Source organism: Trichechus manatus, unplaced genomic scaffold (genome assembly GCF_000243295.1).
Source record: "Trichechus manatus latirostris isolate Lorelei unplaced genomic scaffold, TriManLat1.0 scaffold00076, whole genome shotgun sequence".
NCBI lineage: Eukaryota > Metazoa > Chordata > Mammalia > Sirenia > Trichechidae > Trichechus > Trichechus manatus.
Genome location: NW_004444012.1, coordinates 5,065,706 through 5,081,558, shown reverse-complemented (window position 1 = coordinate 5,081,558; position 15,853 = coordinate 5,065,706). Strand labels below are relative to the sequence as shown.

The window sequence follows — 15,853 nt, the reverse complement described above, 5'->3', positions numbered from 1 at the left end:
TCTCCTTGGTTTGGAAAAAAAAAAAAAAAGGGAATCTTCAGCCTAGATCACTTTCTTATCCGGACTGGGATATTAAATATACGACACATCCAGGAGTTTATTGGAGCGCAGACTGATGGCGCAAAGGGTAGGTTTAATCTCCAACACTTACCTAGATATAAATCCTCTCCTAAAAGAGGCCTGTCCCGATGCCGCCTCTCCCTTCAACGCTGCTGCTGCTGCTGCTGCTGCTGCATGATGGCGGCCAGTATTTAAAAAAATAGCAGCAAAATTATTCATCGGCTTCTTTTCCCCCCCGTTGCCTCTGCGTGTGTGCCAGTGTGTGTGCGTGCGTGTGTGCGTGTCTGGGCGCGCGTGTTCCAGCGCTGGGCGAGCGGGCGGGCGGCGAGTGCGTGTGAGTGGTGTGTGTGCGTGTGTGTGTGCAATTGTTACACGCTTTCGCCTCGCTCCAGCTTTTACCCCAGCAGCGCGATTCCCCGGGTCTCCTGCTGCCGCTGCTGCGCCGCTGCCGCCGCTGCTCCCGCGGCTCCGGGCGGGCACGGGCCGCGTAAGAGCTGCCGCCGCCGGGGCCGCGCTGCCGCAGCCGCCGCGCCGCCGCCTAGACTAGCCTGGGCCGCTTGTTTTGTCTGTGAAATTGACAAGGACGCAGGGAATCGGCGGCTAAATTATGTTTCTGGTAACTTTCAGGTTATTCCCCCCACCCTCGGCTCTCTGCCCCCGGGGAGGCACTGGCCCCAGGCTTCCCTCGTCCTCGGCGGTCTCGTCCTGACGATTAGCGTTTTTCTTCTCTTTATTTTGTTTCGTTTCGCCTTTTGATTTATTGGATCCTCTGGAGGAGGCGAAGGGGGGTGAGGGGTGGGATCTGGGGCTTCCTCCTCTCTCTGACTCCTTCTCCCTCGGAGGGCTCGCTACGGTCCTGCTCCCTCCGGCCCGCGCCGGGCCTCCCAGGGCCCCCTCTCCCGGCTCTGAACGCTGCTCCCGGTTCAGACTGGTTCAGTTTAGAATTGAAAAGCGTTTACCCCGCCGCTTTCAACTCCGTTGTTTTGGCTGGTTTGGGCTGTGCGTTCGACTCGTGCTCGGTACTTTTCTGCTTTTTGACTTTGTTTTTATTCTTCTTTCCCCTTCTCCTTCCTCCTCCCTGTTTCTTGCACCCTATTCTCCCCCTCGCTCCCTCTCTCCCTGCCTCCCGCCCTCCCTCCTCCTCTCTCTCCCTCTCATCTCTACCCCTTTCTCACTTCTCTCTCCCCCTCTCTTCTCGGGCTTTTTTCTCTCCTTCCTCCCCTGCTCGCTCTCCTCTCCTGTCCCCCACCCTCGCCGGGGTCTGACAGTACGATGAGCTGCCCCATTACGGCGGGATGGACGGAGTAGGGGTGCCCGCTTCTATGTACGGAGACCCTCACGCGCCGCGGCCGATCCCCCCGGTTCACCACCTTAACCACGGGCCGCCGCTCCACGCCACGCAGCACTACGGCGCGCACGCCCCGCACCCCAATGTCATGCCCGCCAGCATGGGATCCGCTGTCAACGACGCCTTGAAGCGGGACAAGGACGCGATCTATGGGTAAACCGACCCCCCGGACCCAGCTTACTGTGTTTGAGTGTGAGTGCGAGTGTGTGTTTGTTTTTGGGGAGGGAGGTGTGGGCGACCAAGTGGGGAATTATTTCTGCATGAGGATGGCGGGGAGAGCTTTTGCCTCGGGAAGGGACAGTGAAGGGGGCCTGCTCTTCTGTCCCTTGAATGTAAGTTCCGGGAAGATACGGTTTCCTCCAGTCCCACGGCCCCGGCGCTCTGGACCCCACGGCCCCGGAGTGACTGAGTCCTCGGATTCGTGCCGGGGCCTTCCTCCCCAAGGGCAGGCTTCCTGGCCGAAGAACGTAGCGCTGGTCCTTCCAGGCCCCCTAACAGAGGGCTTGACGAAGGGGAAAGTTTCCTGCCGATGAGGAGCAATTTTGTTTTCTCCTCTGTTTCCTACCGAGGGTCTGGGAGTCACTAAATGCTGCTTGAGCTGGGATCAGGGCTGCTTCTGTCGGCCAGGAAGTCCTAATCACCCACTTCTTAATTCTCTGTAAATAAAGGGGGCAGACCTTGAAGTGCAGCGGGGTGGAAGGGACTGCAGCTTGCAAAGAGCGGCTCTTGATGGCGGGTGGGGAGGGGAGGAAGGGAGATGGCTTGAAATTATTTTATATTCTGAGAGAACCCGGGGAGGGGCGGGGGTGCGCACTGACAACCGTGTATCACCCGGGCTCTCCCGGCTGAGTGCAGCGGGAGAAGGCGGTGGGATGCCGAGAGGAGGGGGCTGTCGGTGAACACAAACTGAGGCCGAAGCCAGAGGCCGAAAGCGCCCCAAAGTGCAGCTAAAGCGCCCGGAGGAACACAAAGGGCACACACGCACGCACACTTCCAAGTTTTCACATACGATTTGTTTATTTTTGTCTGCTGCAACGCGGGGAGAAATGTGGTCTTTGGAAGGAAACTCTGCAGAATTTAACATTGCTGTTCTTAGGGCCCCCACGCTCCTGCTTTCCTAGAAGTAGAGCAAACAAGTTCAGGCGAGGGAGGAGAGGTTAGACCAGCATTCTCGGATTTGGCAGCTGGCACGCACGGTGTCTGTGGAGGTGAAGGCTTCGGCCTCCTCGGAAATGCCCATTACAAGGAGGAACTAAAACAATTTTTTCTCTCACAGAGTTTCCTTTTGCGGGGGAGGTCAGGGCTGGGTCGCAGGGGTTGCTTTGGCGGCCTCTGGAGTGTGGGGAGTGGGTCTGGATTAACGACCGGCTCCAGATTGCCTGGGCGTCTTGGACGCTTCCTTACGTTCTAACTGAGACTCTTTTTACTCGGCCGGCTAAAGTGGCAGGGGGCTTCTCTGTCCGGAGCTGGGGCCTTGTGAGCTGAGGGAAAAGGCCAGGCCGTTTTTTCCTTTCTGTTTCTGGCCCCGGACCGGCTGGCTGAGGACGGGTTGTAAAGTGTGATGCGTGGCTGTTGTATTGCAGAAGGAATCCAAACCCTCCAAACTTGTTGATTACAGTTCTTGCTCCTTCCCTCTGCACCCCGTCTCCGTGTGTGTGTCTCTGCGTGGCGCTGCCCGTTAGGCACCCGTTGTTTCCTCTGTTAGCTCTGGTCTTTGAGAAGTGCGAGCTGGCGACCTGCACTCCCCGGGAACCCGGTGTGGCCGGCGGAGACGTCTGCTCCTCCGACTCCTTCAATGAGGACATCGCGGTCTTCGCCAAGCAGGTCCAACCTTCTTGCCCCACTCACCCGCCTGCAGTGTCTCACTCCCCTCCCCTCTCCTCAGAGCTTTACTTGAAAGACGAGGAAAAGGCAGGGACACCCGATCTGTTCCTCTGGCCCAGTCGGCGCTCTGGGCCTCCTCCCCATTCCCGAGCCTGGAGGCGAATTGGAAGCGGAGATAAATACGGGTGTTTGTTTTCCCCCCCAGCCAGGAATACAGGGGCTCGACCCTCGAATTAAAGTTGACCTGCGCCTAATCTGGGGCTTGGCCTTTTTCCCCCGCCTGCAGCTACTTGCACAAGAATTGGGGAGAGGGGCTGCGGCAGCCGGGAGTGCCCGGGAGGGAAGGAAGCCGGGCGCCCCTGGGAGCGGGAGGGCCGCGCGGGGCGCGGAGGTGAGGGGGCACAGCCTCCTGGACTGCGGATCCGGAGGGACCCGGGGCCCAGAGAACCGCCCTGAGTTCCCCGCTACAGTTTAGCGGGTCCAGGTCCCCGTCAATGGGACGAGGGCCACGAGGCCCTGATTCCCTTTCAGCTGGCCCCGCTAATTGAAGGCTCTAGTTCTTTTTCATGTATTTGCCTAAGTCCCTCTCCACTGCACCCTCCCCACTCACACGCTGCAGTGTAGTCAGTGACAGGCTTTTTCTGCTCTTTATGGGGCGGTAATTCATGCTGACTCTCCCTGCTTCTTATAGGTTCGCGCCGAGAAGCCACTTTTTTCCTCAAATCCAGAGCTGGACAATTTGGTAAGGCTCACTGCTCCTGGCCCCTCCCTTGCCTCGGCCCCCTGCCCGACCCAGAAGCACCTACTTTCGCCCCGGGCTCTGGGGACTTTCAGCAGAACCCTTTGGAGCCCCAGGGCGGCAGGGAAGAGGGGAACAGCATCGAGCCCCGGGGAGAGACGGGGCGCCGGGAGTGGGATGGCCGGCAGTGGGAGGAAAGGCCTGGGAGGCAGAAACCGGGGACGCGGCGCCGAGAGCGCGGGAGCAGGGGCAGCGTCCCAGGTCTCGGCCCCGGGAGGGAGGCTGCGAGAAGTGAGTTATTTCCTCGGGTTGCCGGGGCGGGCGGCGGAGCCCCGGGCGGCTAACCCGAAGGCAGGAACCGCCGGCGCGGCCCAGGGCCGGCTGGGGGTGAGGGGCAGGCCAGCGCAGGCCACTTGGAGGTGCGATTCTTTTGCTAATTTGCACGATTTCAATATTAAAAGTACTTAAATCCGCTTTCAAAGGCCCTGCCTCACCATTCATCTGGAGTAGTTCCTTCTTTAGTCAGGACGGATTTCGCTGGGGGTACAGTTCTAAAAAGCCATCTCTCTCCAGTGAGGCTACTTTTTTTTTTTTTTTTTCGGCCTGAGGTCGAGGGACGAGACGGTTGAAGGGGACCGAGGCGGAGAAAGAAGGCCTGGTCCTAAGAAACCGTCCTTACGAACAGTCCAGTGAACGCGAGGGAAAAAGGACTTAAATGCTCAGGCTTGGGTTGAGTCAGATTCCGAGCCTGTGGCCAATGAGGCGGAGATGCTCACTAATCACTTGGTTCTTCTGAGTATTTCTTGATGTGTGGGTTTTGCCTGGCCACCTGCCTGCTGCTTCTCTCCAGCCCGGGTCCCTCACTACTCCTCCCTCCGGCTGCCGGGTCACTGGGCCCTAACTCCACTCTCTAAACTTTTCTTTCAGATGATACAAGCAATACAAGTACTAAGGTTTCATCTTTTGGAATTAGAAAAGGTAAGCAGGAAATGACACGCCCTGTTCTGATTTAGCCACTTTCCTCTGCTAGTTGAGTTGGGATGTTTTGAAAGAAGCTCCACATGGAGGGATTGAGCCCCTGGAGATTTGGAGCGGCCTTCCTTCAAATTGCTGCTCAACCCAGGGCCTCAGAGGAAGGGTGAATTAGGACAGCCCTCGCAATGCCTTTTAAAGTAGCCCCCCACCTTCATTTTCTTCCCCAGGCATCCAGGATTGTTTTGAAATGCAGCAAACCATTTAGGTGGCTGGACACTCAGCCCGCTTGTGTCTCTATTAGCTCAGCTCAGCCTCGGCCCAGAGCTTGCACTGGGTGCAGGCAGAGAAAATCATCCTCACTGGGGTGTCTTGACATAGCTCTGCAGCTCAATCACTTTCCCCTGGAAACATACAAAACTCCTGGCTTATTGAATCACAAATGCTAATGCCATCCCCCATTCCAGCGTTCTCCCATTTTGATGTTATCATCAAATCGGATTTTCCTCCCTGGACTCCCAGTCTGGACCCAGTTATTTCCAGTCCTGTTTCTTTTGCTCTCTTTATTGGAACTTGTTGCTCAGGGAAGTCTCTAGAGAATAATATCTCCTGCAACAATGGCTCTATTGTTTCCTTGCCTTCAACTATTACACCCCTTAATTAGAGTTAGTTTGGAAGACATGACATTCTTGCTCTTCCCCAATCTAACCTTGCAACCTGATGTTTTTCCCCTTGAAAAATGAAACAAAACAACAACAACGAGCTGAATCCTCCACCATGACCCTCCTTCTAGGTCCACGAACTGTGTGATAACTTCTGCCACCGGTACATTAGCTGTTTGAAGGGGAAAATGCCCATCGACCTCGTCATTGATGAGAGAGACGGCAGCTCCAAGTCAGATCATGAAGAACTTTCAGGTTCCTCCACAAATCTCGCTGATCATGTGAGTCTCAGAGCCTTTGGCATTCTTCTAAGGCCACCGGGCAAAGCGTTATCATCTGTCACCACTTAGTTTACTTCTTAAATGATCTCTGTTGGGGTTTTTTTCCTCCGTTTCTCACTGCCTCTTCCATGCTCTTCATTTCTCTTTCTTGGACCCCTCCTTGCTGAGAGGCAAGAAGCCAGGGAGGTGATGGAGTGATTTGTGCTCTTAGTCTGCAGAGTTTCCTGGGTTTTAGCAAATTGTCTGTTGGATGTGGTGACTGTCTTTTCAGTTTTCTCAACTCTGTAATCGGTGCCGCAGCGGGGATAGAGAGACAAGACAGCTAGCTGGACAGGAGGGAAGAGAGAGAGACAGACAGAGAGAGACAGACAGACAGACAGAGAGAGAGAGAGGAAGGACTGAAGGAAAGAGAGAGTTGGGGAGTGAGGGTTGATTTCCCAGTCCCTCCCAGAGATGACACCCCTGAGAATTATTGGCAATCTTTCTTCGCATTAGAAATAAAGGAAGGAGTGAACACATTACAATTCTCAGGGCTTTTGCTTTATAGAAACTTATTGCCAGAATATGGACTTTTGCCAAGTGCCTGAAGCATCTTCATAATAAAAGACAGTAACCCTGATGAACCAATTATTAACAATGTATTACAGAAAGCTGAGGGAGTTATGATTGAGTAACCGTGGGTTAGTGGTTGAATTTTAACACTTTAACAGTTGGTGAATGAGGACGAAGGGTATAGTAAGGAATAACTGTGTATGCCAGGCCAGGAAAGGAGATTTTTCTCTATTCTCTCTGTTTTTAATCCTATTTTGGAACTGATCTAGTGAGTCTGATGCTTTAAAAAAAAAAAAAAAGCATATGTAGTGAGACCGAAAATTTGAAAAAGAAGCAAAGAGAAGAAAGATTGCAGCTGGTAGGAAAAGCAAGTGTGGTGAGGTTAGAAAGAGTGGGTGTGAACAGCCGTTTATTTATAGGAACTCAGGCCTGAGGGTGGGGGACAGATTGTCTATAGATTGCATTCGGTGGAACTCACAACCTAAATGGTATCGGCCATAGTCTAATAACTTTGTGGCTGAAATATTAATTTATGAGTCAGAATCGACTGGACGGCAACCGGTTTGGGTTGTTTTGGTTTTTATGGAGTTAAACAGGCATTGAGACTGAAGGCAGTGCGTGTCCTTCCCACCCTCAGTTCCTGGGTGTTAAGAGGGATGAGTTGAGATGCAAGGTGAATGGACCTTGTGTGAGGTTCTCCTCTCTCCCCCCACCAAAAGTTGTAAAAATATGCAGTCGTAGAATTTAATAATTAACCTTCGTGCCATATGGGAAGCCAGGCTCAGAATACAGTTTTAAAAAAGAAGGAAAAAAACCCTGGGCCTGGATGTCCAGTTCTGAGACACAATAAATACTTCGGTGTTGAAAGCTCCTGGCCTTGTCTTCTTCCGTCCCGGTGAGAAAAACTTGGGGAAGCTCTTTTGTACGTTGAATGTACTACGTGAAGTCGGAAAGGCCCAGCAACAGCTGACCACACCAAACCCATTGTCGTCAAGTCGATTCCAACTCATACAACTCATACTCATAGTGATGTAAAAACGGACTAGAACTGCTCCGTAGGGACAGAGTTGAACTGCCCCATAGGGTTTCTAAGGCTGTAATCTTTAGGGAAGCAGACTGCTACATCCTTCTCCCTTGGAGTGGCTAGTGGGTTTGAACCACCGACCTTTCGGTTAGCAGCCAAGTGCTCCACTGCTACACCACCAGGTTCATTGCAACAACAGCTTCCGGAAGGTTAATTTGCTGATCTTCAGCAATAAGATGTGTGGTTGTGGTCCATGAGGCAGGAAGCTACCTCAGAAATATTTGTTTCTGTGGCTGTTTATTTGTTTATTTTCTCTGCTTGCTTCTCGTTTCTAGATTCATATGCGTTTGAATTATTGGGGGAATGGAGAGGGAGCTATTTACATGGTTTGTAGAATGAGACGTCCCCAGATCTCTGCAGCCAAAAGCTTTTCTCATGGTCTTTCCAGGGGTCTCAACTACTTGGGGGTTTCTAGAAGAGTTTTGTTGGTAACTGTTTTTCAAGTGAATGCATGGATCTAGAGCATGCTGATGTTTACATAGAAGAGGTAAGATAACCTAGTCTGTTGAGAGGATTGGCTGATAGACAATGCCAATTTAAGGACTATTGCAATATTTAAATATACACTCAAGAAGGAAGTTGTACCTAAGGGGTTAGTGGTTTAATAGTTTAACAGTCATCATCTTTGGATAAAAGAGTCCACTGGAACGTTTGTTGCTTGGCTTTCAGGCCCCGATCAAGAGAATATGACAACTGATTTATTCTGAACCCATGAGGGCTTGCCACCTCACTGGGCGTCATAATTTAAAGGCTTTTATTTCCTAGAGATCTGAACTATAACGTGTTTACTTTAGCCCCCTGCTATTTGTTTTGAAAGGAAGCAATAATTTGTTCCACCAGCACACTGAGTGGGAAATGGAGAGGTTTGCCACCGACTTGTATTTTGTGTAGGAGGTGAGAGAAAACCGTGGAGACAATGTGCCATTTTCAGGACTTCTGTGCCATAGGTACATTGACTGTTTTAGTTCCAGACCTCCTCCTACAAAATGAACACTCTTAGGATTCAGCCTCTTCTTCAAACTTGCGTCCTCCCAGCCCCCCAGCCACAAAACAAAGGGAAAATACCACAGAACAGCTACCTGAAAGGTGGTGTGAGTGGGACATTTCCAGCATGTAACCAATTTGAATCTCGGCGTTTATTTTTTCATTTGCTTTGATATGCATATTAATACATTGCCCCAGGCTGGATCTCATTTGGTGAACGCTGGTTCAGGGGTGCTGCTGAGCCACTTCAGAAGGACCGAGACAGCGTGTTGTTTTCTCTGTTGGCCCACTGTTCTGATCTACTGAGCTTCCTCGTGGTTTTATTTGCACATGAAATGCTGAGAGCATTTCAACTTAGTGGCTATGAATAATGACAGCTAAAAAAGAAGTGTAGTTTAATTTGTTGCGTGCCAAGTTTTCTCTTGTGGAAGTGACAGTTTGTGACAGCTGTTTGACACCCCCAAAACACATACACCTCTATCCTTATTAAGTGGTATCCAGCTACATTGTGTATGTGTGTGTGTGTGCGCTTAAGGACAGAGTGGGGAAGGATGCAGAGTGAAAGAGAGAGAAAGGAGTGAATAAGTGTGTAATTCTGTATAGTGGAAAGCAGAGAGAGATGCGTCAGGAGCAAAGTAGTGGCTACCAATATAGCTTTTAATTTTCTTATTAAAGAATGTGAAAATAGAAATGAATCATAGCAATTGATATAAACATCTGGAAAGCAAGTGTTATTGGAAGACTCTTAAGAATAAATTTTATATACTGATTATTACTTAGTAAATCAGACTGTTGCACTAATTACACATTCTATAATTGTATATAAGTAATCTGATGTAACATAGGTGCATTAAAAAAAGACAACCGCAATAGTCTTACCTTTCATACCTTATATTCAGTGAAGACACTGAGTCTGTTATTAATATTACATGATGGATATTACGATGGAAGGAAATTAAATAGAAGATAAATTTGAAAGGTTGGCGACTATTCTCTTGGGTTTTGTAACTATCTTACTTCATAATAAATGCTTATATTTTTAATATTATAATGTATTTTATCTCATACTCTCATTGTAACAGACGAGTAATAGTTATAGGTAAGAGACAGCTATTGTAGTATTCTTTGGAATATCAGGGAGAAAAAAATATGACGGTAAAAAGAAATAGAAGTCTGTTTTTCCAGCAGCAATTCATGTTGTTTCCCAGACATTCAAATTTATGATGTTTAAATAAACATGCCAAGAAATCAATTAAAACAAAAAGTTTCAACCAGAAAACTGTTGTGGAATAACGATCATTTTTCCTAGTTGGTAGTATTTCTGAATACTAGGTGCTATCCACATGGCTTATTCTGCATAAATTTAGATAGGCACTTTAGATCAAAGATAGACAAATGAAATATTTTTTTATATTTACATATGAAGATATGGCATATCTTTAGATCACATTTACACAAATGAAATATATTTGTTTGAAATGTATTTTCTGAACTAAGCTCTGTTTGCTCTAAGTGCATATAATTATATTGTTATTCCTAGTTAATGTTCAAAAGGGGCTACATTTTATTTTCTTTGGAAGAATTAAGAACAGGGAAGAAAGTATAGTTAATGATTATTCAGTTAATGGCAAGTGCCTTAAAATTGACTAGCTCTGATAGTACCACTAATAAAAGAAAAATTATTGTAATTTCTCTGCTGAAAACTGTAATTTAGATGAAGATATGCTAGCATTGTCTTTTCATCTCTGAATATCTACATGTTTATTTATACCTATAGAATTTTTTTTAATGGGTTAGATTAGAGGGGAGGATCCCCAGAGTCAGAATACAGGCTGTAGATAAATTCTATTACTATCTGAAAAATTAGAGGGGGGTGGGCAGCGGGAAAAGGAACAGGCTTAAGTGGCTGCTTTATAGAATATCGAAAGGGGAATCATGAGCCTTGGTAAAATTATTAATAAGAAGAATGATTTATTTTCTCAGATGGTTTCTTATGCGCTAGTATAAGGTTGGACCTTAGGGAGTGTCATCCAAGGCGTCTGGAGACCCACCTGGGTAAAGTTCTCCCTCTGAGCTCTGTGCAGCTGCTCTGGAGGCGTCGCTGGGGCGTGAGTTTTCTGTTGTTTCATAGCTTCTGGTGGTTGATAGTTCTCCGGTCAGTTTCCCATGAAGAATAATCGTCCTGTTTGAATCATTTGGGTAGTGAGGTTGGAGTATGTTTGCAGAGTAACTGTGACGTGATGAAGTTGAAGTTGTGCTTCTCAACCACGTAGACGTTCGCCCCCAGATTAAAATTTTCATATTTCTGGAGTTCTTTCTCTTCTTTTTTTCATGGGCTATCGCCATACATTTCAAAATTATAGGGCACGTTTTATCATCTGGTGTTACGCCAAAAATACAAGACGTATTTTGTCGTCTCTACAAGTTGCTCCGTTAAAATGGAGAAATCATTTGCAAAAGCTACTTGCCACTTCTTTGAGAGAGGCTCACCTATTAGTTCCTGAAGCTTACTGGAGGGGTGGGAGTGGGGAAACAGCAAGGGAAAGACCCCTGCTCTGTTTACATTTTTAAAGAGTGAGTCTATGTTCTGAGGGCACACACAGTTCTCCTGAGTTCTTATGTCAACTTTCGAATAATGAAGGTGGAATTCCAACTGTTTTCAAACCACACAATGAACATTTTGGAACATTTATAGACTTGAATACCTCAGCATAGGAGTCATTATCCTATATTTTAAAAAATAATTTTTTGCATAATGATAATCAGGGGTTAAAACATCATAAGGTCATAGGAAATAAGTATCTTAATATTAATTATGTGTGCTGATACAAGTGTATCTTGCCTTTGTGTTTAAATATATCAAGTCAAATTAATTTTGCATGCTCAATTTGCTGATTAAAATGTCTTTATATATGCTTATATTACTCTCTACCTAAAAGCCCAGATCCTGAGTTACTGTATTTTCCAAGTTCACATGTAATTTTTGTCTTGATGTTATAGATTATGTTTTAGTTGTGTAGGCTCTAGAAGAGCTAATGCTTATTTGTAAGTATTGTCTTAAATAATAATAATAATAAGAAGAACTGGAAATGACTTTAGAGATTATCTGGTCTAACTTCCTAATTTTGTAGAGATAAAGGAAGTGAGTGCCAGAGCAGTGAAGGGCATCACTTGCCTAAGGTCACATGATCCCTTAGCGGCGGTATCTTGAGTCTTCATTCCAATCCGCTGTTCTCTCTTCTGTCCCACGCAGCCTTTAAATCACCTTTTCATTTTAGATTTAAGATGAGTTTCAGATTATTTTAGATTGAATTTGTGTGTGGCATGATCTTTTTTTTTTTTTTTCTCTCCTTGAAGTCTAGTCCATTTTACTTCCTTGCTCAGTTTTACGTTTATTTAGAAATCTTATACATTTTACCCATTGTCTTTTGGGAACGCAAGACCACGAGCTGCGTAGAATCATTTAAACAGGGAAATACCCCCACTGATTCACTGGGATTTATTAAGTGTTCTCCTATAGACAAGTGCCCCACAGAAATGACATCTTCCTTTAAAATGTTCCAGTTTCCACCATATCTGCAACTTCAACAAAAGCGGCACACATATGATTTGCTTCCTATGCCTAGAGACTACTGTCTGCTCTGCTCTTTTCTAGATTTAGCGAAATTCAATGATGGTGCTACATCAATTTTTTTTTTTTTAACTTTCAAGGGAGAAAACAGTGGCAGAAGTGTGTTTTCTAGGGAAAGCTGGGTGTAAATGAGAAACAGAGGAGAGCAGCAGAGTGATCTCCTGTGGCTCTGCTACTACAAGCTCTCCGCATATTGTCTCCGGCTTTTATATTAATTACAACTTGCATTATCAGCTGTGAGTCTGTAGCCCAGCAAATAGAAAATACTGCCCCTGGAGACCTGGCTTCTTATATCTATTTTCCATCTCCTTCTATTGTACTCCACTCAGTATTCACTGCTTTTCTCCTGCTAACACTGCTCTTTAATGCAATTACATAAGAGCAAGAAGAGTACCATATTTGACTCCCAATTATTAAAGCCAGTGGGAATAGAAACATGTTTGCTCCTTGCCCTTGGGTGTCTTCCTGAGACTTTTGGCTGAAGAACAGGACGTACATTGTGGAATGCGTGCACCTGAGTGCTCTCTCGCTTGTACCCAGAGAGCATTTCTCTCTAGTTGTCTACATACGTCATGTATTTTTACATGGTTTTGTATGCCACTTTGGTTTTCGGATTCACTAAACTTCTGCATATAATTTGGCAGAAAGCCAGACAGTTGTTCTTGAAGGATGTAAACTTGGAAACTATCTGGGGGTGGGGGGGAAGAAAAGAAGAAGAAGAAGAAAGGAGTTGTGATACAAATATTTCAATCTAAGAAAAAAACCAGTGTTGTGGGTACAGGGTTATGTTTTGTCTGTCCTCGTAGGTTACAGTTTTTTTATGACAAAGAGGGAATTTTATTGACCACGGTATCAATATTTGTCTTGCATATGATCACATTGCCACGTGCAGCTGAATATGGACAAGTTTGGGATAACTCCTCAACCTTGAAACCCCAGAGGATTGATATGTTCTTCCTTCTTTCAAATTAGACAAATATCAAGTGATACTCCTTAGCTCCAGTCAGCCTCTCAGACTAGACCATAAAACTCGAGACCCTTGATGGAAATAAATATCCTACGACACCTTTTTAGGACAGCATTTTTGAGGGGTTGGGGAGAAAGGGGAGCCCTGGTGGTGCAGTGGTTAAGCGTTTGCCTGCTAACCAAAAGGTCAGCAGTTCGAACCTACCAGCTGCTCCTTGGAAACCCTATGGGGCAGTTCTACTGTGTCCTACCAGCTGCTCCTTGGAAACCCTATGGGGCAGTTCTACTGTGTCCTATAGGGTCGCTATGAGTTGGAATTGATTTGAGGCAGTGGGTTTGGTTTTTTTGGTTTAGGGAGAGAGGAGGGGTTCCTGGGTGGCGCAAACGGTTAAGCGCTCAACTACTAGCCAAACAGTTGGTGTTTCTAACTCATCCAGAGACCTGGCAATCTGCTTCCAAAAGGTCACACACGGCCTTGAAAACCCTACGGAGCGGTGCTACTCTGCACATGTAGACTCACCATGAGTTGGAATCGACTAGACGACAATTAACAATGACAACCAAAGACGAGAAGAGCTAGGGGAAGGGTAGGTTAGCAAGTGAACTTGAACAAATATAAGGACTGGGCTGGAAACCAAAGGCCCAACTCATCTGGAGGAACCAGCTGCTTTTAAAGTAATATTTGCTCATACGGTTGATTTTTCTCCCCTTTTCTTTAGAAAACACCTCCTCCAGAAAACCGTCACAAGAAATGCACTGACTTATAAATTAACGAGCCCTGACTTTAAAGCTTAGCACAGGGCTGACTGATAGAGACAAACTGGGGTTTTCAGTGGCAGGAAGTCCTTGGTGATCTCTGCAAATCACCACACTGCCCAAATAGAAAGGCTTGCCCTAGCTTCATTGGAACCATTATATAATAGCTATTGGATGACATTTGCCTTAAAACATAGCTGAGGTGTTAGTGGTTAATTATTGTAATTTTCCTAAGGGGTAAGGAGTTTTTATAGCTGCCAGCTTAATAAAAGAGCCTGCAGTGCATAAAATTACCATGGCTTGCTGTGTACCCTGAAAAGTTTAGCCCAGGTGAACGGGTTGCAGTTACTACATTTTCTAAAAGAAAGCACTGACCAGTGTTTTTGCAGGACAAAACTCACGCTCTGCTATTGGTGCTTTCTTTTTTCGTGCAGTTCTTCCAGCTCTTTATCTGATTGCCATCCGGCAAACAGCTGACACGCAGGGGTTGCAGAGTTTAAAGAGTCCCTGTATTCTGTTTGCCTTCAGCTTGAAACAAGTGGAGTGGTTTCTAACTAAGATAAAAAGAATTCACAGGCATGGCTTTGTCTTGATACAGGCAGCAGAGAAGCTTGGTTTTTATTTTATTCTACTCCACTTCATTTCCTGATCTGCTTTCTGAAGCATATCTTTATTTTAGAAATCTATACCTGTGCCATATTTATAGTTATGGAATTGATGCTCCAGGTTTTCACTTTGAATCAGCGGCTTGCCTGATGGCAGTGCTGGTAGCATTATTTGATATAGCTGTTACTAATCTGTAGAACTTGGAGTTATTTCATCTATCCAAAATGCCAGGTATTAAATTATAATCAGTTTGTAGCAGGTTCGCTGAGGGGGAGAAAAAATAAAAATAAAAAGGGTTTTGTTGTTATTGTTCCAAACAAGAATAGTTCCCTATTTTGCCTTACCTGTGGTTCTTGATTTTATTTTGGCAAGATTTTATGTTCTATATGCACACTGTACAGTTGGTGTTGGGAAAAATGACCGTCTGATTTTTTTTTTTCTGGACAAAGTATGTATAATGACATCATGGCAAAATTATTTTCCAGTGATCAAGATGTTCGCAGGTTGTCTCTATGTCTGTCTGTCTGTCCATATCCTTATTTACCAATTCTTGTAAGAAGCAGCAGAATACTTTGAGATTGATACTGCTTTTTAATTCTGCCCCCCAAAGAATTCACTTGCCAGTGGGCCTGTGGGCTTAGCTGAAGTTGTCACATGCAAGTGACAAGTGTGTAGGTCTGGCCTTAAGGCTGGTCTGTTTTATGTGTTGTTCCTACCTTACATTTCTGCCAGAGGAAATTCCATCTCTTGCCTGCCTTCATGTGGTGCTGATAAAGTCCTTCCTGTACATTAGAATTCCTGTTTTCCTTTAAGCAACAGCAGGGTATTGGGAATGATCAGGAAAGGGGAGGAGGAAAGGAGAATACACTCAGCAAAGTAGCAGGGGCTGTAACTGTTTGCCTTGCATGTCTTCTGAAACAAGGGGTTCTTCTAGGGAAAAAGAACTGTTCGGTGAATTTAAAGCTTCCCCCAAGCTCAGGTGAAAGTCCTACCCAGTTTATTAGATGGCGGGCAGTTCACATCAGTTTCAGAAATTAATACTTTTTTAGATGTTGATGCAGTCATTAGTATCATTGCATCTGCTGATTGTATTATCAGTTGGTAATAATTGTGAGAGTTCATACAGGCTCTTTTAGGGCGATGCATTTGAGAGATGTGAAGGACTATCCTGTATAATCTTGAGTGTGTGGTTTTTTAAGGGTGTCTTTGAATTTTGTAGCTGAAGTATATTAGGATCCAAGAGCATTGGGACCTTTTTTTTTTCTGTGGAAGAGTGTGCCCTAATTAGGATAGTGACTTTTGCATTTTTTCGGTGATCTTTTTTTTACTTTAAAAATCAACTGTGTAGTGGCCTAATTTATATACAGTAAAATGCCCCCAGTTTAAGT

The 15,853-nt window shown here is 46.1% G+C and overlaps 1 protein-coding gene across 10 annotated transcripts in view; it reads left to right on the top strand.

Annotated features, from left to right (window-relative positions):
- The window catches only part of MEIS2 (Meis homeobox 2), a 221,929-nt gene that overhangs the window by 1,500 nt on the left and 204,576 nt on the right, over positions 1 to 15,853 (top strand). For 4 of the 10 annotated variants that reach the window (XM_004380605.1, XM_004380608.1, XM_004380604.1 and 1 more), the window contains exons 1-6: positions 1 to 127; positions 1,329 to 1,561; positions 3,091 to 3,232; positions 3,924 to 3,974; positions 4,899 to 4,949; positions 5,737 to 5,886. In XM_004380605.1, coding sequence (XP_004380662.1) covers positions 116 to 127; positions 1,329 to 1,561; positions 3,091 to 3,232; positions 3,924 to 3,974; positions 4,899 to 4,949; positions 5,737 to 5,886 — 639 coding nt within the window. In that variant the 5' untranslated portion in view covers positions 1 to 115. Of the gene's footprint in view, positions 128 to 184; positions 677 to 1,328; positions 1,562 to 3,090; positions 3,233 to 3,923; positions 3,975 to 4,898; positions 4,950 to 5,736; positions 5,887 to 15,853 lie in introns of those variants that run through there. The other 6 variants (XM_004380609.1, XM_004380607.1, XM_023735117.1 and 3 more) reach the window with 5 other exon arrangements.